Source organism: Lotus japonicus, unplaced genomic scaffold (genome assembly GCF_012489685.1).
Source record: "Lotus japonicus ecotype B-129 unplaced genomic scaffold, LjGifu_v1.2 AP022635.2".
NCBI classification, from domain to species: domain Eukaryota; kingdom Viridiplantae; phylum Streptophyta; class Magnoliopsida; order Fabales; family Fabaceae; genus Lotus; species Lotus japonicus.
Window position 1 is genome coordinate 134,776 of NW_026645418.1, and position 25,803 is coordinate 160,578.

General features: G+C 40.1%; 1 protein-coding gene across 4 annotated transcripts; it reads right to left on the bottom strand.

The window, feature by feature from the left end:
- Nucleotides 1-5,750: 5,750 nt before the first annotated feature.
- Nucleotides 5,751-17,645, bottom strand: LOC130727330 (uncharacterized). 4 transcript variants are annotated; one of them, XR_009015253.1, is made up of 3 exons: nt 17,450-17,645; nt 16,839-16,929; nt 5,751-6,275 (listed from the first exon to the last, which is right to left on the bottom strand). XR_009015253.1 is itself a non-coding variant. In XM_057578439.1 (2 exons), the coding sequence occupies exon 2, from the start codon at nt 14,364-14,366 to the stop codon at nt 13,500-13,502; it is 867 nt and encodes a 288-aa protein (XP_057434422.1). In that variant the 5' UTR covers nt 14,367-15,255; nt 17,450-17,645; the 3' UTR covers nt 10,728-13,499. The 4 variants fall into 4 exon arrangements, 1 of the variants encoding a protein (XP_057434422.1); XR_009015254.1 differs by lacking the exon at nt 5,751-6,275 and adding an exon at nt 6,302-7,832; XR_009015252.1 differs by lacking the exon at nt 5,751-6,275 and adding an exon at nt 14,973-15,255.
- Nucleotides 17,646-25,803: the final 8,158 nt, after the last annotated feature.

The window sequence follows — 25,803 nt, forward strand, 5'->3', positions numbered from 1 at the left end:
CAATCCCCCATCAATTAGAAAGTCAAAGAATCAAATCCCTAATATCTCTCCTTCATAAAACCTAGCTAAAAAAGGAAATTATTTGCAAAAGTATTTTCTTTTCTTCCTCTACTAGGTTTGGCCAACCACACACACCTCATGCTCAGATTTTTCACCAAAATTTTTTAAAATAATAATTTAAATAAAAACCTCAAAATAATTAATGCATTAAATGCACAATTTCCCTCCTAAATGCATCAAAACTTCAAATTTTAAAAATAAAAATCCTTATCAATGACTTTGGTTCCAAAAATTCGTGCTTCAGCTCCATGATGCCTCAAAATATTTTTCAGAATTAATTTTGATTTTAAACCATAGGTTAAAATTATTTAAATAAAACCCCATTTTATTTAATTAAAATCTTCAAAAATAAAACCAAGAAATATTCTCTCTTAGAATATTCTTAAAATCATGCCCAGCACCTCCTCATAAGGTGCGGCCCACGAAATCGTCTTCGTCGACTCGATTCGCCAACTCATCGCTACTGTCGGGCCGATTTTGACCTAAAACTCGCTGTCGCCGAACCTAGCAATATTATAGTCAATACGCTCGTATCGTCGCATATATCGATGTATACAGGTTTCTAAGACTTAACATTGCCTCTAATAATCAATCACCTTTTAAAAAGACATAAAATCACACATAGCTCAAGTAATTCACAAAATATTATTAAATAATATTCTTAAAATAGTATGCCCTAAAACCGGGTCTTACAAAGCGGAAGATCGGGCTTGGATGGCCGACGCATCCGGAGTCCGACGTATTTATCTCGGCGATGCGAAGCTCACAGCTCGAAGCGTACACAGAGACATCATGGAATCGCAACGTATGGTGGGTGGAGTGATCACGATACCATACGCAACTCCACGATTCTGTTTTCCAAAGGACGAAGGCTCAAGAGTATCTTCAATAGAGTTGGATCCTTCAGTTAATTAAATGCAAGTATTATTTCAGTTAATTTCACACATGGGTGTGAGTACTGTTTCTTTTTAATTAAATGCAAGTATTATTTCAGTTATTCGGTTCTTTGTATTTAGACGTTTCCAATTAAACGCGCGTATGGTTTATTAAAAGGTAATGGTTAAGAGTTTTCTTAAAATGAACCTTTTTCATTTAATTAAAGATTAATAATTGAAACGAGGAAAATTATTTACGAAAATTGTGACTTTTGGATTACTATGTGACACTCGAGAAATCGGGGTGTTACATCATCACTGTGGAAAACAGGGACATATAACACCATATTGCTACAAACTGTATGGAGCTCCACAGTATTGGAAACCCACACAGAAATATGTGTAGATTAGAAGGAGAGAATGGCAACCTAAAAACAATGTCACTACTCTTGTCGTTTATACTTCTCTGAGGGCATCATCAAAGGAGGATTGGTACTTTGACAGTGAATGTTCCAGGCACATGACAGGAGTGAAGATGTATCTAGACAATATCAAGCCACATTCAACTAGTTTTGTCACTTTTGGTGATGGAGCAAAATGGAAGATTAAAGGTTCAAGCAAGATTGGTAGTAGTGACTCTCCAAAGCTGAATAATGTGCTACTGGTAGAAGGACTGTAAGACCCTAACCTTTACTATGTAATGCTTAAGTGATTTATTCAATAAAAATGAAGTTTGTAGTGAAGTTTGACTTTATTGCTAATCTGCATAGGAGACTCATTTCTATTGGGTCTAGAATAGCCAATGCCATGCATTCCATTTCTGCTTACGCCATAGATCATTGAAGCCATTAAGCTTTTGTCTACGCTTTTAGCCAGAAATCTTTGAAAGGATCTTTCATATTTAGATTCATTTTTACTATCAGAGGCATCACAAGCAACTACTTCTTCTAACTTAGCAATCTGGTTCTTAAGCACAAAGTTAGAATTCACTAAAGCATGATTATCATTTTTCAATTTAGAAATAATTTTCTCATGTTCAGAAGGAGTCTTAGAAGCAGCAGAGAAATCCTTTTTCAACTTATTATGCTTAGTTAATAAAGATTTATACTTATCCATTATATCAGATAAAGCATGTTTTAATTCAGAGGTTGAGAAAGAAGCGAATACCTCATTTTCATCGTCTGAGTTAGGATCTTCTTCTGATGCTGAGTCAGAGTCAGTTGCATCTTTTGACTCTGCTTCTTTGTATTTGAAAATAGCCATGAGTCCTTGAACTTCACCATCAGAGTCAACATCCTCTGACTCTGATTCGTCAAAAGTCACCATCAGACTTTTCTTTGTTTTGAAGTGCTTCTTTGGCTTCTTGTCCTTTTTCAGCTTTGGACAGTCACTCTTGTAGTGCCCTGATTCTTTGCACTCGAAACATGTGACTTCCTTGATTGAGGACTTCTTCTGGCCTGATGAGGATTCAAACTTTCCTTTGGACTTTCCAGAGCCTCTGTACTTGCTCTGCCTGTGCTTCCAAATGCGGTTGAGTCTTTTGGAGATCAGAGTCAGCTCATCTTCATCAGAATCTTCTGATGCTTCTTCAGATTCTTCTGCTTCAGCTTGGAGAGCTTTTGACTTCTCAGATTTAGCCTTCTCAAATTTGGATTTCAAGGCTATAGATTTCTTCCTCAGATCCTGCATCTCTGAGCGCTTCAGCTCATGACATTTCAGTATGCTGATGAGTTCTTCTATACTCATACGCTCAACATCTCTCGTAAGCTCTATTGAAGTCACTAAAGGCATCCAGCTTTCAGGAAGACTTCTGATGACCCTTATGACATGATCTTTAGTAGTGTAGCTTTTGTTGAGAGGTCTTATTCCAACGACAAGCAACTGAAATCTGGAAAACATATCCTCAATGGACTCGTTGGGTTCCATGATGAAGGATTCATATTTCTTGATCAAGGACAGCGCCTTTGATTCTTTCACTTTCTTGTTTCCTTCATGAGACATCTTCAAGTATTCAAAGATGCCCTTGGCAAACTCACGATCTGTGATCTTCTGGTACTCTTCATAAGAAATAGCACTAAGAAGAATAACTCTAGCTTTGTGGTGCTGTGAGTAAAGCTTCTTTTGCTCAGCAGTCATCTCTGATCTGGAGATCTTCTTGCCATCTGCATCAACTGGACGCTCAGAGATCTGCATCGAAGCCCTGAAAGAAACTTTCAATTCTGTCTTTCCAATATTCGAACCTTTGACCATCGAACATGGGAGGCTTTGCATTGTAACCATCTTTTTGCATTTCACTGGTGGTAGCCATTTTTTTTTCACACCGGCTCGGATCACTGAACACTGTTAGGTGTGGTAATCAGAACTTGCGCTCTGATACCAATTGAAGGTATGAAAAACGGTAGAAAGGGGGGGTTTGAATAGCGTTTTCAGAATAAAACTTCCACCTTAAGATTTTAGCAAATCTTTCAAGACACAAGTAAAGTGCTTATGATAAGAGATTAGAAAAGCACACAAGGATTTTATCCTGGTTCACTTGATGAATCACTCAAGCTAGTCCAGTCCACCCGTGAAGGTGATTTCTTCCTTCTTAGAATGAAGGCAATCCACTAATCAGAGAATTGTTACAACTGCACTTGAAACCTACAAGTGACTAACAATACACTGACTTAGCTCACACTAAGATTCACTCTCTTAGTCTTCTCTAGTATCCGATCAACCTTGATCTCCTAAAGGTAAACTAAACAACTGTTTAAGAATTATTGTTTACAAAGAAATTGCTTCTTAAAAGCTTGTAGTAAACACAATGAATTCAATGAAGAAAGAATGCTTAGAGGATTTGAATATAGCTTGCGCGTATGAGATTCTTCCAACCGCATCTTTCAATCTTCATCCTCTATATATACTCCATGGATTAGGGTTTGAACACTACATGGGAATGCTACCGTTCGAGGGCAGATCTGGAATTTCCAGTTTCTGCAGTGGCTGAGAATGTTAGGTTAGGTCGTCAGGATAGTACATTTGCTTTTGTACTTTAGATAGTGACTTGACCTTTAACCTAGTAGACTTCTGATCAAAGGAATGCTTCGTGTTGGCACTTGTGAAGCTTGTTGATCAGAGTCGGAGGGAAGCATGGATCCTCTAACCATTGTACCTTCTGATTCTGAACTTAGAGGAGAAGTACTTGGTCTTCAGAGCCAGTTTGCTTCTGGACTTCAGAGTCTTCACTTTTCAGCTTTTGGATCTTCAGAGTCATCCACACCATCAGAACATCTGAACCTTCAGAGTATCTGAGTTGTCAGAATGTCTGGATCTTCAGAACTTCAAGTGAGCTGAGTCCTTATCAGAGCTTGATTGACTTCAGATCTTCTGAAGCTTTTCTACTGTTCAGCTTGAACATAGATATTTCGAAAGCGTTGCTAGGGTTACTCTTTAAGCACAGTGCTTCTGATTTGTGTGAGATTAAGATAAGGTCAGGGCCTGTTAAGAGCACACTCAGAAAACACGTTAGAGTACCATAATTGTTCATACTAAAATGTTAACTTGTAATCATCAAAACATAGAGTTGTACTACTATATCAAAACTTGATCTTACCATCTCCCCCTTTTTGATGATGACAAAACCAAGTATTTTGATGAACAATTCTTAAACAATAAACTGAATTCACTCAGAGTTTAGAGAAATAGAATTTAGACTTATCCTGATGTGAATGGTTTATTTTGCTCATTCTGAATCCAATTCACAGCTTGATTCTGAGCTTAGCTCCCCCTAAATCTCAGACTTAATGAAAACATTAGTAATGTCTAGATTCTGAGCTAAATAATATAGAAGTTCAGAGTGAAAACGCATGACATAGATGAAATGAAATAATCAGAGCGCATAAGTATTTAGAGTCACGAATAGGGTATCAGAGTCAACTAAAAACACTTCAGAAGAAGTGAAATATATTCCTTGTATTTGCCCAGTGACATATCTATGGTCATAACAGTGGAACTCTTAAATTCTCCAAAAACAAAAATCACACTAATCAGCATATACATCAAAAACTGGGTTATACTCCCCCTTTTTGTCATAAGCAAAAAGCTTGGGGTGTGAAAAACTTAGCTTGAAGTATAAGGTACTCCCCCTTAAAGAAGGACTAAGTTCAAAAAGATGGAGAATTAATTAATGATGAAAAAGAGATTAGCGAATTAAAGAAAGGAATTAATGCATGGGTAGAACGTTTACCACCGGCCACGAGAGTAAAGAGAAGCTTCAGTTACCAATACTCTATCCTCGAGAAACAGCAGTTGCAATAACTTCCGGAGAGAAAATGAGGCTTATATAAAGCGATTAGAAACACAGTAAGCTTCACAACAAGATCAATTCCAAAAAAATGGCATCGTACATCGTTGCATTAGAAGAGCTCAGAAAGAAGGCCTTCGAAGAAGATTTGTTCATGAATATTAGGCATCCAGATGGTTCAAGAACCATACATGAGCTTATCACAACGCTGCTAGAAGAGGATCTTAGTCCAAAACTGGAGAAAGATCTGAAGGAGTTCCTCTGCTTCGTGGAGGAGATTCAGGAGCTGTGCCAGCTGGAGCTGAATCTGCTGGAAGAAAAAGAAGCAGTGGAGAAGGTTCTGGAGACGATGGAAGAGGGTCTGGAGAGGGATGAGCAGAGCAAAAGGCTCGGCAACATAGAGTACACACTCGATCGTCTGGAGAAAGAGAGAGTGGAGCAGAGGCAAGAATGTAGGAGAATGAGGAAGGATCCTCCATTCTAGAGTAATGTAGATGTATGAAGAATATAATATGTAATATTTTGGCTATATATAAAAAGAGAAAATTTCCAGATATGTGTTATGTAAATGCAATAAGAAACATATCATAAATAAACACATAATGCAATAAATAGATATAAAACATAGAAGCAGATAACTTAAAGTTAAGAAAAGAAAAAAAAAACCAAAAGTTTATCAATTAAAGAAGAAAACGATAGAGATCCTAAAACTAAGGTTTGGCCTTGCGACGCAGGAGCTCTTGAATTGCTTCATTCATACTGAACAGGAGAGTCTCATGAGTGTTAAGACGTTGTTCCAAAATGGCAAGTCCGGAAGAACTTGGCTGAGTAGAAGTAGATGGAACATCCTGAGCAGAGTGAGGAGCTTGAGTGGATTGTGAAGCAGCACTTGTGAAGGGTACTGGTGCAAGAACTTGACCTCTGAGAGCATCAGCTTCAGCCTGTAGCCTTTCAGCTTCTTTCAGAGCTTCCAACTTTGCATTCTCAATTTGTTCAGCTTCTAGACGTGCAGCTTCTTCTGCTTGTTCTTTCTTCTTTCTTGCTTCCTGTTGGTCAATCTGCAAGTGCACAGATATCTCCAGGTTTTAATTTATCGAACCACAGGGAATTGGAATGTGAATTCAGTTTAAGAGTCAAGTTCAAGGTTGAAAAGCGAGTAAAATTCAGTTTTAATGATTGGTTGTTTCTTGAGTTTGTAAAAAGACAAGTGATCAAGTAATAAAGCGATTGGAATTCAGAGATGAGATTGCCTTGGGTTCTTGCTCAACAAATTCAGTTTTAGCAAACCTTCCTATTCAATTAATCCTGAGTCTCTCCTTGATGTTCTAGCCTAGATAGTCATCAATCGATGCCTCGTAAAGAAAACCCTTTCTAATCAAAAGATAGATTCAATTCCTTGATAACCTAAACATTTGCTAGAAGCACTAAGCATACAAATCAGGCCAACAAACCCCAACCCTTCCTCTATTCCTAGTAGCAAGTATAGAAGGAGTAATCTCACAACAAGTCCCAATTCTATAACAAACTATCGTTATGATTATAGAAAAGTAAGAAGCTAGCATGCATTCAAGCTTGAAAGATAAAGCATAGAAGTGAGATTCAAGGGTTTACTCAGAACTTCATGAATAGAAAAGGATTGAAAGCTAAAACATTCAAAGTCTTACAAAGAACCCAAAGCAAAAGGGGTTTTAACCAAGCATGGCTATGGAATCCATACAAGAAGATACAGATGAAACCTAAAACATAGGGCATAGGGAAAGCTCCTCAAGCTCCAGAACTCAAGCCCTCTCTTCTAACTTATGAAAATATGATAAAATGACAAAAGGTTCCAAAAGAAATGGCAAAAAGCCTATTTAAAGGCTAACAGGTCGAGTCTGGGCGCTCAGGCGCCAATTCAGAGCGCCTGAGCGCCAATTGCACTTAAAAAACATGCTCTCTGGACCAATTGGCCCCTAGGCGCTCATCCCTGTGACACCCCGATTTCGGTGGCGTCACTTTAGTAACCAAAAGTAAACTTAATGCGGAAAAAAAACGTGAATATTTTTTTTCGATAATAACTAAGACAAGACTGAATTAAATAAAACCCAAAAGCGAAAAGCAATAAAACTAATATACAATATATATAACAGCCCCCGCTGTAAGCAACAACCTCGTCACGAGTAACCTCTAGTGACGGAAAGAAGAAACATGTAACGCCCGTAGGCAAAAGTACAAACCAAAAGAAAAGGTTAAGTGTCCGCAACACTATCCCTCAAAATGAGAATAAGCTGGCCCATCGGCCTGAAACAAGACTTCCTAAGTCCAACCAACTCTCTGTGATTCCCGTAAAGAAACCACACAAAAAGCTATAGGTGGGCGGCTACCCTGTCCCAAAAGAAACAAATGATGTTCAGAGCTAAGACTCTACTCCTACACTAATCCCATCTTGAGGAGCTCACACCAGCACTAAAACCTACATGCTAGCATGATCGTCGTCCAAATTCGAAATCCAGAACGACCTAGTCTATGTACACCATCTGTCATCCTCTCACTACCGCGATGCGCTTCTGTTCCAGCATCTCAACTCTAGTTCCCCCCGAAGGGTGAACCATCATGATCTAGTCCGCCGTGGACATCTGACAAAGGGCGTTTGTCCGCCAAAGCACACACAGAAGACGCGAGGGTCAACTCCAAAGAATTATGTAAATAATAGCATCGATAGATACAGATAATAGAATAGCCACTTAGGCTTATAGCTAGGGATAACATCCTAGGGTTGCATATTCCATAATGAACATAACAGCAATAATAACAAATAACATGTTCCAAATAGGATTAACAAATAACAATCACATTCGACAACTAAATTAGTATGCATGTTGCATGATATGCAAATGACGGTTAACCTAGTTAACCACATGCATTCCGGAAAGGGATGGACATCAAACGGATCAGCCCTAACACCAGCCACGGTGGGACCATTTCGGCCCGTGTGCCTCTTACTCCAACATCAGCGGTAGTCAGATCAGCAATAAACCCGTAGGTCTGCCATTTCGGTCTGCTACAAGAGACGTCTACAAACGCTCTTTCACGGCATTCCGGGTCTTATGACCATTTTGGAAACCGACGAGGTCCAGAGTACGTCCTGTGTTAATACCTCATTAATGTTGCATGTATGCAGGATGATTAGTCAAACAACGTCTCCGAATCTCACTCGACACGTCGCCACGTGTTCTAGGTAAATTAAAGTCTCTAAAAGCTTACCCTAAGGTAATGGTCGATTCTGCGACCAAAAGACACACTTCACAACAACACATAGCTGCTCCAACAGCACAAGAGTATCACATACTCGGGAACTATCAATTCCCCGGACTTATCCCCAGGATAGCCCAACAACATAGCTGCTCCAGCAGCACAACAACAACAGCTGCTCCAACAGCACAGTAACGACAGCTGCACCAACAGCACAACAACATCTACATACTCAAGCCTCTCAACTTTCTCAACACTGGGATCCGACGACACTTCTCGTTTTCCAAAACTATGATTTGCATCCGAAGCTTCCTTTCGAGTTTGTTATCATTACTTAAAGATTTAGAGGTTGTTTAATGTCTTATGAGTTTTCGTTACAAAATAGTATCCTTTTAGTCTTATCGCAAATCCTAACAGTTCTCGGGATCTCCTAATCCCCAAATGACTCCAGAGAATGTCTCGATCCATAAACATCATAACAAGGTCCGAATCTCATTCGTCCTATCAAACTTTCTCAAAAACTCTCAAATAAAAATCGGCATGACCTGCCCGCTATCCTCACCATTCAGAATCTCAGTTTCCAGTGCAAAGCATATTTAAATCATCACAATCAACAACATGTCATATATCAATACATCTCAGAATAAACACATAGCACTTAGCATATAAAGCATGCACCACACATCCTAGATTACCCACATAGCACATAGCATGTAAGTCAATCTCAAAAGCATTCAGTAGATGAATCATCTACATTGTCAGCCGAAGCCTCAGAAAACATTTTCCAATCACACACAATCCAGTGCATAAACAGTAAACAATGTCGAAAGCATCGACCCTAAACATTAACTAGAGATTCAGTGAGAAGCCATCACCTGTAGGTTCTCCAGAGTGATCTCCTAACTCCTTTTCACAAGCAAAGTCTTGTTCCTCGGGAAATTCCTCAAAATCACCTTTAGAACAAAACCACAGAAATCAATCAAAATCTATCGGAAACTAAGCTATCGATACTTACTAAGGTTACTCGAAGTAATCTATACACTAAGGTACGATAATCTAGCGCGAAAAGACAAGTTTTCGGAAAAGGAAATTTCCTCCTCCCCCCTTAATAGGTTCGGCCACTTTTGGTAATTAGGGAACTCGATTTTTCTTCGATCAAACTTGGTTTCTATGCTATCATTAGCCGTAACTAAGGGTATTCTGAACTCGGAAAAATTATCGGATCAAAAACTGTCGCAGGGGTATTTTGGTCACTATTTTTAACTTAGGATTTTCAAAACTGAAATCCCAAAAACCAAATTTTGCAGGGACGTCACCAACGACGTTTATGACAACTAATCCTACTAGCACTAAGCTAAGGCGATAGTTTTCAGCCTAAAGGTTGAAGCTTTACTCCAAAAACTCCAAAAATTGGTATTTTAGGCTAAAATTGATTCCGACGGAATTCCGGCGACATAACGGAAAATCTAACCCGGCAGAAGTGATCTTGGGCACATAAGGAAGAGGTTTAGAATCAGAAATGAAATATTCAGGAGAGTTTTGCAAAAACCCATAAACTATCAGCTCAGAAAAGCCTACAGAAAAGCTATGGAAAAAGCGATCAGAGGTAAGGATTAGCAACTAACGGATCAACGATCAAGCAAGAAATGAACAAAATTCTTCTTCCTTCTTCCTTGGTGAAGCTCGCGGCCTTGGAGAGAAAATGGAGGAGTTTTGTGTTTTTTTCTCACTTGCTTGCTATATATAGAAGATGGAAATTCGCGGGAAAATGAAAGTTTCGCGAATCTGATTTTTCCGGCGTCATTCTCCGTGAATTCTAAGATATGTTTTGGCAAAAGAATTCCAAAACTAAAAAGATGTCTCCTTGTATTTTTGGCAACTAATGCATAGTCGGTGTAAAACTATTTTACCCGATAAGTTGCTTTTTGCATCGAATGTTGGAATGGAAAACTTCCTTCTGAAGAAAGATTGAAATCATCAAGAGAAATGGGTGTACGCGTGTAGAATCTTCATGTGATGTTCCGAATAGAAAAAGTCCTCATAGTCGGGTGATTCTAGGGTTTTGAAATACCAGGGTTTCGGTTTCGGCAAACTTCCGATGATTGGAATCGGACGTTCGTAAATCCTAGAGTTTCGCCTCGAAACGATTGTGATATATGGAAAAAGAGAAGTTCTAACATTTCTCTGAAGATTTTTGGAATTAACTTCCATCGTGCCTAAAAGTGAAAACTAGCTATATACTAGGGTTTCTGACCTAGGTTTAAGTGTATAACGATCGTGCTATAACTTTTATCGACTTCGACACAATCCTTTGACTTTTCCTGAACTTTCTCCTTCATAAATTTATTTCATTTGGTAAACTCTAGTTCAGGTTTCCTTTCACGATACATCAACCTACTTGTGAATAAGAATTTATTCACTTGGTATAAACTGAAAAACTTGGGCCTTACATTACTACCCTCCAAAAAGAAAGTTTTGTCCTCGAAACTTAAGGGTCAGTAAAAGTTCTGGACATTATTCCTTGATCTTTTCCTCTAACTCTCATATAGCACCGTCCGTGTCTTTATTCCAAATAACTTTCACTAAAGCACTCTGCTTTCTCCTCGATTGTTTCACTCTTCTAGTCCTAATGTTGACCGACGGCGTCTCAAAAGACATATCATCTTTCAACTCTATGTTGTCCGGTTCGACCACTTGCGTCGGTTCTCCGTTGGAAATTATATTTGTTGGTATTCGTGCAATCGCACAACCTTAACCACATGCTCCTTTTTCTCTTGTTCGTCCAAAATACTGATTAGAAACTCGGTACATTTCTATGTTCCGAAGTGAATGCTCAACTTGTCCTCGAGATGTTCACCCATGATCCAAAATTCAACTCGATCGCTTGGTAACTCCTAGACGAACTATTCCATTGGAATCTACTAGTCCATTAACGTCACTTCCAACTTCGTGATTATCATCACTCGCACCATGAAATCGATCTTCTACTTAGTCACCATTCAAATTAAAACTCGACTTGAGTCTTAATACCTTGTGCATCACAAGACTCATCCCCTTAATCATAAATTCATCAACCACTCATAAGCTAAACATCCTCTTAATATCCAACAATCCATTATTGTCGTCTTCGTCCTCAAGACCTTCCTTACTCAAACCAATTTAACTTACTGCAATCCTTAACACTTCACACAAGTAAGGTCTCATCCCCTAGAAGATCAAATCATAACTATACCTCAATGGACTTAACTAGTCATCTTATCATCCCATCCTTCAACTTTCTGAGGTTTAACTACAATCGTAAATATTAACACCGCTAAATCTCTGATTCGTACATGATTTTTCAACTCCTCAAGTCAATCTTAATCATAGGATTCTTATTCAACTGAGCGAAATTCACTTGCTAACTCTAGCATGCATCACCGGAATCCATAACAAAGTTCCATTCCCTCTTAAACTCTACGAAACTTATCCAAATGTAAAAAAAACCTCAAGTATTCATCTTACTACTAACACTTTCCTTTCCGTAACTTGATCATCCTCCAATCAATCCATTACTTGGTCTCTTGATCAAAACTAACAAGACTTCCTGTCTCCCGCGTTTGGGATTAAATCTATTGGCTTAAAATCTAAACCTTCACTAAGTTTGGGCCTCTAATATCCCTTAACTCTCCAACACTTCTTAAATGAATATTCATTTCTTAAAACTATAACTCCTTCGCTTACACAAACGACCTGATAAGTGTCGTCATGCTCTCACACTCATAACTTGATCCTGATATCTATAGTCATAACTTGTTATGCTAACATCATTCAAATCTTATCACATGGTTCATTATGTCCGCAATCTCATAATCAACATCAATCGATTACCAACTTATAACCAACCTTATCACTCTACACAACTCAGAATTTCTTTACTTCAAGATCTCTCTTATACTATACCTCAATGGTCTTAATCCGCAACTCATCTTCAGATGTCCAATCTCCTACTCGTACGTGATTCTCAACTCTCAAGGTCAATCTTAACCCTAAGATTCCAATCCAACTTAGTAAATCTCACTTAGTAATCTGAGCATATTTTCTTTGAAATCCATATCAACAACCTCAAGGATTCAACTTATGCTAAAACTTTCTTTTTCTAACTTAATCATTGATTCAACACTTAGTCACTCCAGTAAACTCCTGACAATTCTCTAAGTCTTACACATTCAAGTTAAACTTCCTGGGCTTAAAATCTAAACTTTTATCTAGTTTGCATCAGTAATGTCCTTTGACCCTTCAACACTTTTCAAGTGAAAATTCATCTCTTAAGACTATAATGTCTCCACAAATTAATCATGCACTTAGCAAAACTTATTCCTCGAACTCGACTACAACAATCTAGTTCAAAGTTAATTCTTCTCAATCTTGTTACTATCAAGCTATCATCTATAACCTGATTAAACCCAACCTATTTGGTCTCTAACAATTCCACTCAGTAATCACATAACCTATGACTTCATAACTTCCGAGAAAATACCTAATATTTTTCCAACATTAAATCTCTTGACTTAGTCTACCTCTACTTGGAGTAATCACACGAACCAACCAATTAATGTCTATACGACAATCATCAACTTCCAAAGGTTCAAATCTTAATCTTGTACAATCAAGTGCTTAATACAAACTTTCCTCCCAAATTCAACTAATCTTCGATCAAATCAAGTTATTCTTACCAATCCTTCTATCAAAGTCCATAGCCAGCTGTGATTCCGAATATCACCCCCTCAATATTAAGTTGATCAGGCCTAATACATCGAAGGTGGAAATCTAGAAAAACCTACTGGAACAGTCAATGAGTTCCTATCATCCAATAGTCACAAATATCTTGATATTAAATCCTCAATGATGCCGCTACGGAACTACACACTCTCGACATCATACGTATACTATCCATACAGAATCTCTCTAAGATTCATTTTTTTAGCTTCTCGCTTCTTGTTAAACGCATCGCTGCAAGACTACTTTTTAGGCTTAACGTGTTATTCTAAACCTCGTGTAACTGCTATAGTTTAAACACGAGCGCAGTCAAATAAAGTATTTATAGGCGTAATAACTATAAGGTCAAAGCTTAAACCACATAAGTAGGATAGGGGTATTGCACATGCTACGCGAGTAATGGAACATATTATACTAGAATGAGAAAGAATGGTTAGAAGGTTACCATCGTTCTTGCGCCCTCCTCTGACAAATCCCTCAGCTCTCTCACCGTCCATGGTGTAAACTCTTGCTTTAGCAGCAGAACGCTTACCACGAGCAGTGTTGACAGTTGGTTCAGCCTTGGGTGCTCTGCACCGACCGGCAGTATGCCCCATTTTGTTACAATTATAGCATTTGGGCCTCGCGTCGGGACAAGCATTAGCATAGTGCCCCGGCTCCCCATATCTGAAACATGACACTTGTTTCCTTGCCCCTTTAGCTATGGCGGGAAACTTTCCCTTCATCTTGTTATCAGACGGTCCCGCCTGAAACGTCCTACAGTTCACGACCAAATGTCCACGTTGTCTGCACTTCCAGCATTTTGTTTCAGCCACTGAGCACTGAAAGGCGTAGTGTCCAAGCTTTCCACAACGGTAGCATGACACAGCCTCCTGGCCAATAGTTGCGGTCGTCGACTTGCGTGATCCCGGAATAGGGTCTCTCCCCTCATGATGCTGATATGGCTTCCACAGTTGGTACTCCTGGAAACCTGATCTCACTGGTCCTCCAGTTCCAACTCGGTCCAACCCATTATGATGGTACTTGGACACCTCGCTTAGCAGTTGAGGTTGCTTACGTGCAGCCTCCTCCGCGTGTCTGTAAGCGTCCTCAGCAGCCTGGTTCATCATTGCTTCAATCATTGTAGCTATCGCTTTTGCCATTCGATCAGGGCTTACCATCCTATGCTTAGTCAAACAAACAGTTAGTACTCATCATAAGATAGCATGTAGTATAACTATACAATATGAGTAAGCAATAACTTCAATCAATTCTAAGCGAAAAATTCGCTTGCAGACAATCAATTTTCACTCTTTGCAGAGTCACACAACCTAGCACAGAAGACCTATTCCCCAACAACTCCCGAAAGACTCGACCGTGCTCTGATACCACAATGTGACACCCCGATTTCGGTGGCGTCACTTTAGTAACCAAAAGTAAACTTAATGCGGAAAAAAAACGTGAATATTTTTTTTTCGATAATAACTAAGACAAGACTGAATTAAATAAAAGCGAAAAGCAATAAAACTAATATACAATATATATAACAGCCCCCGCTGTAAGCAACAACCTCGTCACGAGTAACCTCTAGTGACGGAAAGAAGAAACATGTAACGCCCGTAGGCAAAAGTACAAACCAAAAGAAAAGGTTAAGTGTCCGCAACACTATCCCTCAAAATGAGAATAAGCTGGCCCATCGGCCTGAAACAAGATGTAACGCCCCGATTTTCAGGGGTTACTTAGTGATTCAAAAGTAAATTAATCATGCTAATGAACTTTCGAAAACATAAAAATGAAGGTATATTTTTTTTTTTTCCTTTTGAAACATAATACTTTCTAATACTTTCCAAAACATGCTCTACGATGAGTAATAAATACCCAATAATAAGTACCCTTACATCAATGTATATTATTACAACATATACTCCAAAAGGAAAATAAACTAAAAGGCTCATATGCCCACCGAGCTCCCCGTAATCTCCACACGACTAATCTTTGAATCGCTAGCTCGTCGTCACATCATTTCCTTGTGACGTCTCCTCACATGCGTCCATCGGTCTCTTGCTCATCCTTTAGAGCGGCGTCATCGAACATTCATAAGAGAGAAAAGGTGCAAGGGTCAACTTCTTATACCACAAGGCCATAATTAGGACGTGCACACATACGAGCAAGTAAGAGCATGCATATTCACATATATAATCACCTATCAAGAATCTTACCAAACGGCATACTAATACATCCCTAAGGAATTCTAGATGTAGCATAAGATAAGGAAAACACTTCAACAAGCAAGGCACAAGGCCCACAACCACACGACGCACCATATAGGGCATCCATTCATCAAACACAGGTCACAAGACAACAACCAATGTTCTAACGTCAACGACGTCCAAGGGAACCTATGTGTCTCTATATTGTTAGCGTATGCAATATGCTTGATTCTCAATGCACACCATGATCCGGATAAACGCCAACTCCATACCAGGCAGGCGGGACAAAGACCCATCCAGCAGTCAATTGCCACTTATTCTAATGATCCATCCAGCAATCATTAGTAATCAACTCACGGTACCCATTCCAGCAGTACCCTTAGACTATGCAATGCTATGCTTCATGATTAGTCATACAACGTAGTTATAATCTTCTGTCGTTCGATGACGACTTCACCACACCTGAACATGAGTGGTCGGGATCACCAACTCATAGGTGTCACCAGCTATCCGTCGCCACGGTAGCCCAACCCTCGTAGGTTCCACGTTCGATCTCATTCGATCAATATCGCCCATACAACGCTTATCATTCGATAAATTTCAGGGCATACTATATCATGCATCATAGGAACATAATTCAAGACTTACATTCATCATGAACATCCTAAGAGTTCATCATATCATATTCAACAAGTAGTCATGTACTCAACAAGTAAGCATGTTCTCAACAAGTAATCATGTTCTCAACCATCAAGGCACCTAAGCATGTTATCATTTATCATGTTCATAAACAATTTCTCATGTTAATCAAGCATTCTTAACTCATGAAATTCATGTATATCATGCATATAATTCAGAGCAACAAAACCGCAGAAAATGGTAGAATTAAAATTGAAAACTGTATTAAACTAGCAATCTAAAAATTTTGAAACTTTCACAGATTTAAGGAATTTAAGTTAGCTTTCAAATAAAATTCACCCGATTTGGACTCATAATCAAGGAGTTATGCCCAAAACAATACGATCTGTTCAGCTTACTCGGCAGCAGAAAATGGGTGAAATAAAATTGCAAACTGTATTAAACCAGCAGTCCAAAAATTATAAAACTTAGACATATTGAAGCCCTTTAAGTTAGCTTTCAAATAAAATTGGTTTCACCCGATTTGGACTCATATCCAAGGAGTTATGCCCAAAACAGTACAGACTGTCCAACTTACTCGGCCAGATCAAGGTTCCTCTAAATATTGCAAGCTTCATTCATTTCTTTTTGTCCAAGTCTTAACCTTTTAGTTTCCTAACATGGTTATAAAGTTCATGCCTCATATCAAGCTCATTTCCATTAGTTCTTTAAGGCCTTAACATGTTCAACACCATCTTACAAGTCTCATGCAATTCCTAGCAAGCAATTTTGCACGCTAAAGTCCAAGACCCGAAGTGCCCTTACCTCGATCGTTGGTTTTCTCCTTAACCTCTCTAGTCTGATTTCCTTCCTAGCCTTTAGCTCCTCTAAATGAAATGAACAAGGTGTTCTTCACCTTCACACAAGCACACAATGCACACAACCATCATTCATCAAAATCAAATAGAAATCACACACACTCTTAACTAAGTCTAGCACTTCTCATGAATGAACTTAGTCTTAAGAGTTCATGGGTTTTGGGTTATGAAACAACACTTTGAATGATCTCTGAGAGTTAAAAACTGAACTTTTAGCCTCAAGGCTTTTAAGAAACAAGTTTGGAAACCTACTCTTGAAGTCTTTACTTCATGAGAACATTAAAACATCAAGATTCAACCTTTTGAACAAGAAAAGGTTTTATGATGAGTAGTTTTCTTCCTTGGCTCTCCATTTTCGAAATCTAAGATTCAGAACACAAGAGCATGAAGCCTTAACATCAAGCTTCAACCTTTTTTCAAAACACTTTTCACATGCATGAAGCCAAGGAGATCACAAGCTCACCACAAGCACAACAACAACATCAACTCGGTTTTTTAGAAAAGATGAAGAGAAAGATAGCTCCTTTTGAATTTGGAAACCATCACCATGATCCTCACCTTGAATGCTAACTCCTTGGTGAAGAGTAGAAGAGGTAAAGGTGGCTTCTTGAGGGTCTTTGAGGAAAATTTGTGTTAGTTTTTTTTTTGTTTTGAAGAGGAAGAAGAAGAAAAAGGAGAAGGAGATGATGAACCTTCTCTCTAAACTCTCTCACTTATCTCTCTAAATCCCACTCATTCCCTTCACTTTGGTTCAGAAATCTGATAGGAAGCCCTCATGTTAAGGTGATGGCCAGCTCCAAAGGTGAAATGATGGCTTACACTTTTGGCTTGGACCCTTGCCCACCACTTATGGTAACACAATCATGATACTAACCTTTTGACCTTGGTTCATGGCCTACCACTTAGCCTTTCCCTTTAACACTCATTATCTGAGCACTCAACCCCAAAATCAGACCTAATCTGGTCAGTTTCGTGGTTGGCTCGTTTACGAGTCGAACTCGACTCGTTTTCGAGCCGAAAACACTACCGGGCGAAATTTTTGACCTTATATCGATATTACAGTCAAAATTCTCGAAATTACGCGTAGATCATCGTAATGATAAGGAAAATATTTATTTCACATTCAAATAATAATTCGATGACAAAAGGGCGCTCTCGGCGAAACGCGTCGGTTCGACCGTTTTCCGTAGTGCAGCTGAATCCTCCGACGAACGAAGAATGAAACACTTGGAAAATAACTTCGATATTAATAATCAAAATATTACCTTCATTACATAAAATTCATCATACAAGGTCACACCCATAAAGATCACATTAACCGAGCATTAAAGCACTAAACCGAAAAATTGACTGAGTTTATTTCTCTTAAACTTTCACGGGTCTTACACAAGACTTCCTAAGTCCAACCAACTCTCTGTGATTCCCGTAAAGAAACCACACAAAAAGCTATAGGTGGGAGGCTACCCTGTCCCAAAAGAAACAAATGATGTTCAGAGCTAAGACTCTACTCCTACACTAATCCCATCTTGAGGAGCTCACACCAGCACTAAAACCTACATGCTAGCATGATCGTCGTCCAAATTCGAAATCCAGAACGACCTAGTCTATGTACACCATCCGTCATCCTCTCGCTACCGCGATGCGCTCCTGTTCCAGCATCTCAACTCTAGTTCCCCCCGAAGGGTGAACCATCATGATCTAGTCCGCCGTGGACATCTGACAAAGGGCGTTTGTCCGCCAAAGCACACACAGAAGACGCGAGGGTCAACTCCAAAGAATTATGTAAATAATAGCATCGATAGATACAGATAATAGAATAGCCACTTAGGCTTATAGCTAGGGATAACATCCTAGGGTTGCATATTCCATAATGAACATAACAGCAATAATAACAAATAACATGTTCCAAATAGGATTAACAAATAACAATCACATTCGACAACTAAATTAGTATGCATGTTGCATGATATGCAAATGACGGTTAACCTAGTTAACCACATGCATTCCGGAAAGGGATGGACATCAAACGGATCAGCCCTAACACCAGCCACGGTGGGACCATTTCGGCCCGCGTGCCTCTTACTCCAACATCAGCGGTAGTCAGATCAGCAGTAAACCCGTAGGTCTGCCATTTCGGTCTGCTACAAGAGACGTCTACAAACGCTCTTTCACGGCATTCCGGGTCTTATGACCATTTTGGAAACCGACGAGGTCCAGAGTACGTCCTGTGTTAATACCTCATTAATGTTGCATGTATGCAGGATGATTAGTCAAACAACGTCTCCGAATCTCACTCGACACGTCGCCACGTGTTCTAGGTAAATTAAAGTCTCTAAAAGCTTACCCTAAGGTAATGGTCGATTCTGCGACCAAAAGACACACTTCACAACAACACATAGCTGCTCCAACAGCACAAGAGTATCACATACTCGGGAACTATCAATTCCCCGGACTTATCCCCAGGATAGCCCAACAACATAGCTGCTCCAGCAGCACAACAACAACAGCTGCTCCAACAGCACAGTAACGACAGCTGCTCCAACAGCACAACAACATCTACATACTCAAGCCTCTCAACTTTCTCAACACTGGGATCCGACGACACTTCTTGTAAGACCTGAATTTTCAGAACAAGCTAGTTTCCGACTCACGCGTAGGATCAGTGTAAGCGTGACAGGAGTTTGATATTTGAGGAAGATTAATGAAGAAGAAAGTTCAGGAATTGCTTGAGGAATTTTGCGTAGTCGTTTTCGGAGTTAGTGCGAGTCGTCTGCACACTTGCCTTAGGGCGAGCGTGTCCAGAATAGGCTATTTCGCTCTTAAAGCAAAGTTTTAAGTGAGATTTCGAACTCTGGGAAAATTTAAAGATTCTCTTTATTTTTCCATCGACCAGCGTTTCATTTCGGAACTCTGGACTGTACGCACGATAGGTTTCACTTTTCGGATGTCCGCCGACGCTAATTTCTTTGCTTCGAAACCCTAGTTTTGAGCGATGGATGAAGACTTTTTCTATTCGGGACTTCTAACGAAGATTCCGTCCTTGTTGCCAGACTTGTTTCGACATTTCCAATCTTTCTTCAGTAGGGAGTTTTGTCGTCTGAGCATCACAGCAAAAAGTAGTTTTTCGGGGCAGATTAACCGACACCGCTTTTGAGTTTTTCGATATCGTTTTTCCCAAATCTTAGATGTTTGTTTTGAGTTCTAGAATTCTGACGCCAGAATCTCTCTTAGAATTCCACGGTGATCGTGCTGCAAAAATCGGAATCGCGAAATTTTCATTTTCCCGCGATTTCACCCGCCTATAAATAGGCGAAAAAGCAAAAATCTTGCCATTTCACCCATTCAAGGCCGCGGTTTGTGGAGAGAGAGGGAGAGGAGAGATTTTCGCGAAATCTTGACCAATCTTCGTGCAGTTCGTCCCTGCTTCTAGGTATCGAGGTAACTATCATGAATCCTGCCTCTGATTTCTGTTTCTGCTGAGTTTCTGAAGTCGTTTCTGTGCTCTAAGTTTTGAGCTTTTTCTAAAATTGTCCGATTTCTCTGATTTCTCGCTTGGGTTATGTTCCTTATGTTCCCCTGAGTCTAAAACCTCTGTCAGTAAACTCTGATTGCGATTCATTTGTCCAGGATCTGAAAAAATTGACTCAAAACTCTTTTTGTCTCACATTTCGAAACTTTATTGTCGAAAAGACTTAATCTGACTTCGTGCCTTTAGGATTTGTTGTCACGAATGTCATGAGGATCGTTGCTGTCAAATTTGTTTTCAAAACTGATAACTTTGAAGTTTTGAGCCTTTATTTTGGACCAAAATGCCCCTGGATAGTCATATTTCGACCCGATTGTCCGAAAATTGTTCCGACAGTTTCTTTGCCTTAGTTTTATCCTAAAACTACCTTGTGAATTGATTTGATCAAAGAAAAAGAGCCGAAGCCCTTTTTCCTTTGAGGCCGTGGACTATTTCCTTTAGGGGGGAGTTTTTCGGTTTCGAAAACTTGTCTTTTCGTACCTGATTGTCCTATTCTGAAGCTTTAATGCTTTGTCTATCGTTTATGTATTGTTTTGCGATCGAACTAATCGATTTTGTTTGGATTCTGCTTTGTTTTTCTCCGAGGTTCAGTTGAAGGAACTTTGGAATACTCAGAGCAATTGTTTGAGGAGAACTTTGTTTGCGAAGCTGGAACAGCTCGAGGTTAGGGCAACTTACATATATATTAGCTATGATTGCATGATAGGCATCGATAAATTCGACTTATGCTTTGCTATGATATTGATTATGATGATGGTTTATTGTTATGAATGTTTTCATAACTTATGATGTGATGTTGTGTTGAATTGAGCGTTTTGACGCGACTTCGGAGTGGAGATTCATTGATCTGGTGATCTTTGATATTTTGGGTTGGATGAGCAACCCTAGGCAAGTCCAAATGAGGGGTTTGAGACCTAGCCTGGTTGGTATTTGTTGGTTTACTTAGACTTTCCCCGGGAAACTTCTTTTGGGTGGTTGGTTTTCGGAAAACGTAGAAGGATTAGAATTTCGAAAACTAAAGACTTGGGAAACCTAGATTTTGAGAAATAAACTCATAACCTGACTAATCTGAATTGAAATCATTTTTATTAACGTTTAAGTATAGGAAAACTGAAGGGGAAAATATTTACGAAAGACGGGGAAAAGTCGACCTTTGTTGTGAGTTATTGGAATTGGGGAAAGCCACCAAGGTGAGCTATGGTGATGATTGAAAGTCACCGAGTACTTTACGTACTCTTGTTGATGGGGTTGTGTTGTATTGACCGACACTAATCCCTTGGGTTCTCTTGTTGTTGGAGCGGTGTTGTATTGACCGACACTTAGCGCTCTTGTTGTTTGGGCTGTGTTGTATTGACCGACACTAGACCCTTGTGTATTCTTGTTGGTGGAGCTGTGTTGTATTGACCGACACTTACTCCGAGTTGTGTTGTATTGACCGACACTAACTCATGGGTTTGTTGAGATTGGGTTGTGAGCTAAACACTTTCGTGGTAAGGGCGATTCGTTGTTTGGCTAACCACGTTGCATTCAATCGGGTGAATAACGGGAATGGTTCACCTGTGCATATCATGGTGAATAACGGGAATGGTTCACCTTGCATAAATGATGAATAACGGGAATGGTTCATCATATGGTGAATAACGGGAATGGTTCACCAAGGATGAATAACGGGAATGGTTCATCCAGGATGGATTTCATCCAGGATGGATAACGGGAATGGTCCATCCATAGTGAAGAACGGGAATGCTTCACTTGTGGCGAACGGGAACGCGTCACAAATCCGGATTCATATTGTGCATTTCACGCATACATTCATGCTGACTGAGACTGTGTGCTGTTTGTTTATTGAAGCAATGTTAGAGCCATAACATGCTAGGATTACTTATATGCTTATATAACAACTTATATATATACCCTGTCACATGTTGAGTGTATATGTACTTATTGCTGTGAGTTGACCCTAGCGCCTTGGCTTTGTTTGTATGTTTGTGTTTGGGCGGTCGGCCTGCTGCCAGATGTCGATGGCCGACTGGTTCTCGGTGGTCTCTCCCTCGGGGGGGGATCAGATATGAGTTGCAGGATCGGGATTCCCCACCGCTTGGGTGATCGATGTTGCTGGTCACCGGGCGACGTATCGGGGAAGGGTCGTGGAGGACCGGACTGACGAGCGTGGACGTCTGACGAAAGGAGTTCTATGGCGCATGGAGTTGAGCTTCAACTTGCCGACTTCAGATCGTGTTGGGTTTGGCACTGGGAGGTTAGGTTTGGGCAGGCGTCATGTTTTGTGTAGAGCTCTGATTCGTTTTGCTTTTGGGATCGGGTAGGTTTCCGACGCATGACTTTTCGTGTGGTTCTCTTACTGAGGGATCACAGTGAGTCAGTTGGACCATAGGGGTCTTTGCTTAGGCCATATTGAGGCCGACTTTCTCCTAGTGGTTTGTAATTATAATTTTCTCACTTACACTTCTGGGTCTGTATATATTTGCCTACGGGCACACTGCTTTGGAGTCACTGCGAGTGCGCGTGACATGGAGTGCAGCTGAGGCTGTACATGTATATATGTTGTATATCGGTTAGTTTAGTAGTTGGGTTTTGTCTTTACTTCCTTATCGTTTTGATTTAAAGGAAAGAAAACGAAAAAAAAATTACCTGTTTTCCGCGTAAAGATTATTTTTGGTTACTAAAGTGACACCTGGAAATCGGGGTGTTACATTGTGGTATCAGAGCTTAGTCGAGTCTTTTGGGAGTCTTTGGGGAATAGGTCTTCTGTGCTAGGTTGTGTGACTCTGCAAAGAGTGAAAATTGATTGTCTGCAGAGCGATTTTCGCTCTAATTGTTTGCGTTACTACTTAATCGGATTGAGTGGTTTGTCTAGTGCTACCGTATGGCTAGTACTAATCAGACGTTTGATGAGATATAGGATGGTGGACCTTAACCGGATGGCGGAGGCAATAGCTACACTGATCGAGGCAATGATGAACCAGGCTGCGGAAGACGCTTATATGCGCGCTGAAGAGGCTGCACGTGAGCATCACCGACGACTGATGGCGACGGCGATGTATCAACAAAGAGGAATGAACCGAACAGGAGCTGGGGGACCAATAAGATCAGGATCTCAAGGCTACAACAGAAGGGAGAGCTACCATCAGTGGGGACCGTATCAGCGTTTCAAGGGAAGATATCTTATCTCAAGAGTCTACAAACCAACGACTGCTGATACTGGAGGGGAGCCAGTTGGTGACAAAGGTGTGACATGTACTCGTTGTGGAAAGTTTGGGCATTTTGCTAACAAGTGCTCAGTGACTGGACGGAGATGCTTCAAGTGTAACCGAGAGGGGCATCTAGCTGTGAACTGCAAGACACCCCAGGAGGAAACGTCTGATAGTAAGATGAAAGGGAATGATGCTACCGAAGGGACAGGAAACAAGACTTCGGGAAGAGCAGTGACGTGTTACAGGTGCAGGGAAGTAGGGCACTATGCTAGTAAGTGCAAGATCAAGGGAAAACTATGCTTTAATTGCAACCAACCGGGACATTTCTCCAGAGATTGTAAGGCACTCAAGGGCGAATCATCAAGGAATGTTGGGAAAGGAAAACAACTTGCTACAGAGGAAAGGATTCATATCAAGGAAGGAGCAAGAGTTGAGGAGTCGAACGAGGAAGAACGTGGGAACGATGGTAATATTTTAACTGTTCTCGTATTCTAGAATAACTTACTCTTTTATATTCAAGCGAGTGTGACGTGCCTAACTTGTATTTACTACTTAGACTATGATCCTATGATTATTATCCCTAGTAGGACCTTATTCGAAGTTGCTCGTGATTTAACTATAGAGGTTACACGAGATCTAGAATAGCACGCGGAGCTAGGGAGTTGTTTTACCGAGGCGTCGATAAGGAAGCTAGGATCTCAGGGGAATTCCTTATGGGTACGATACGTAGGATTTTAGGGCGTTTAGTTTTGAAGCGGATTCGATGGAGGATCTTTCGGCAAAAGGATTCATTCGACCAAGTGTATCACCGTGGGGAGCGCCAGTGTTGTTAGTCAAGAAGAAGGACGGAAGGTCGAGATCGTGGGTGGATTATCGACAATTGAACAAGGCGACGATCAAGAACAGATACCCGTTGCCGAGGATAGATGATTTGATGGACCAACTACGAGGGGCTACCGTATTTTCCAAGATAGACTTGAGGTCAGGCTATCGTCGGATCAGAGTGAAGATTGAGGATATACCGAAGACTGCTTTCAGGACACGTTAAGGACACTACGAGTACCTAGTGATGCCGTTTGGAGTGACGAATGTACCTGCTGTTCTCATGGATTACATGAACCGCATCTTTCAGGAGTTCTTAGATCGGCGTGTGGTGGTGTTTATTGAGGACATATTGATCTATTCGAAGGACGCGAATAAACATGAAGGACATTTGCGCCAAGTTTTACAATTGTTGAGAGAGAAAAAGTTGTATGCGAACCCTTCCAAGTGTGAATTCTGGCTGGAGGAAGTCAATTTCTTAGGCCATGCTATCTCGAAGGAGGGCATAGCTGTGGATCCGGCGAAAGTGGAGACTGTTTTGGCTTGGGAGCAACCGAAGATGGTGACAGAGATAAGAAGTTTCGTGGATTTAGCTGGATATTATAGACGCTTCATTGAGGGATTTGCCAAGATTGTTGGACCTTTTGGCTCAACTGACGAGGAAAGATTAACCTTTTACATGGACTGAGGGTGTGTGGTTCCGTAGCAGAATCGTTAGGAACTTGATATCAGGATATTTGTGGTTACTGGATGTTAGGAACTCATTGTCTGTTCCAGTGGGTTTTTCTAAATTTCCACCTTCGATGTATTAGGCCTGATCAACCTAATATTGAGGGGGTGATATTCGGAATCACAGCTGGTTATGGACTTTGATAGAAGGATGGGTAAGATGAATTTGAATTGATTGAGGATTAGTCGGATTTGGGAGGAAAGTTCGTGTTAAGCATTTGATTGTAAAAGATTAAGATTTGAATCTGTGGAAGTCGATGAGTGTCGTATAGACATTGATTGGTTAGTTCGTGTGATTACTCCAAGTAGAGGTAGACCAAGTCAAGAGATTTAGTGCTGGAAAAGTATTAAGTAGTTTCTCGGAAGTTATGAAGTCATAGGTTATGTGATTGCTGAGGGGAGTTGTTAGAGACTAAATAAGTTGGATTTAATCAGGTTTTAGATGATAGCTTGATGGTAGCGAGATTGAGAAGAATTAGCTCTGAACTAGATTGTTATAGTCGAGTTCGAGGAATAAGTTTTGCTAAGCGTTTGATTAATATGTGGAGACATTATAGTCTTAAGAGATGAATTTTCGCTTGAAAAGTGTTGAATTAATGATTAAGTTGGAGAAAGAAAGTTTT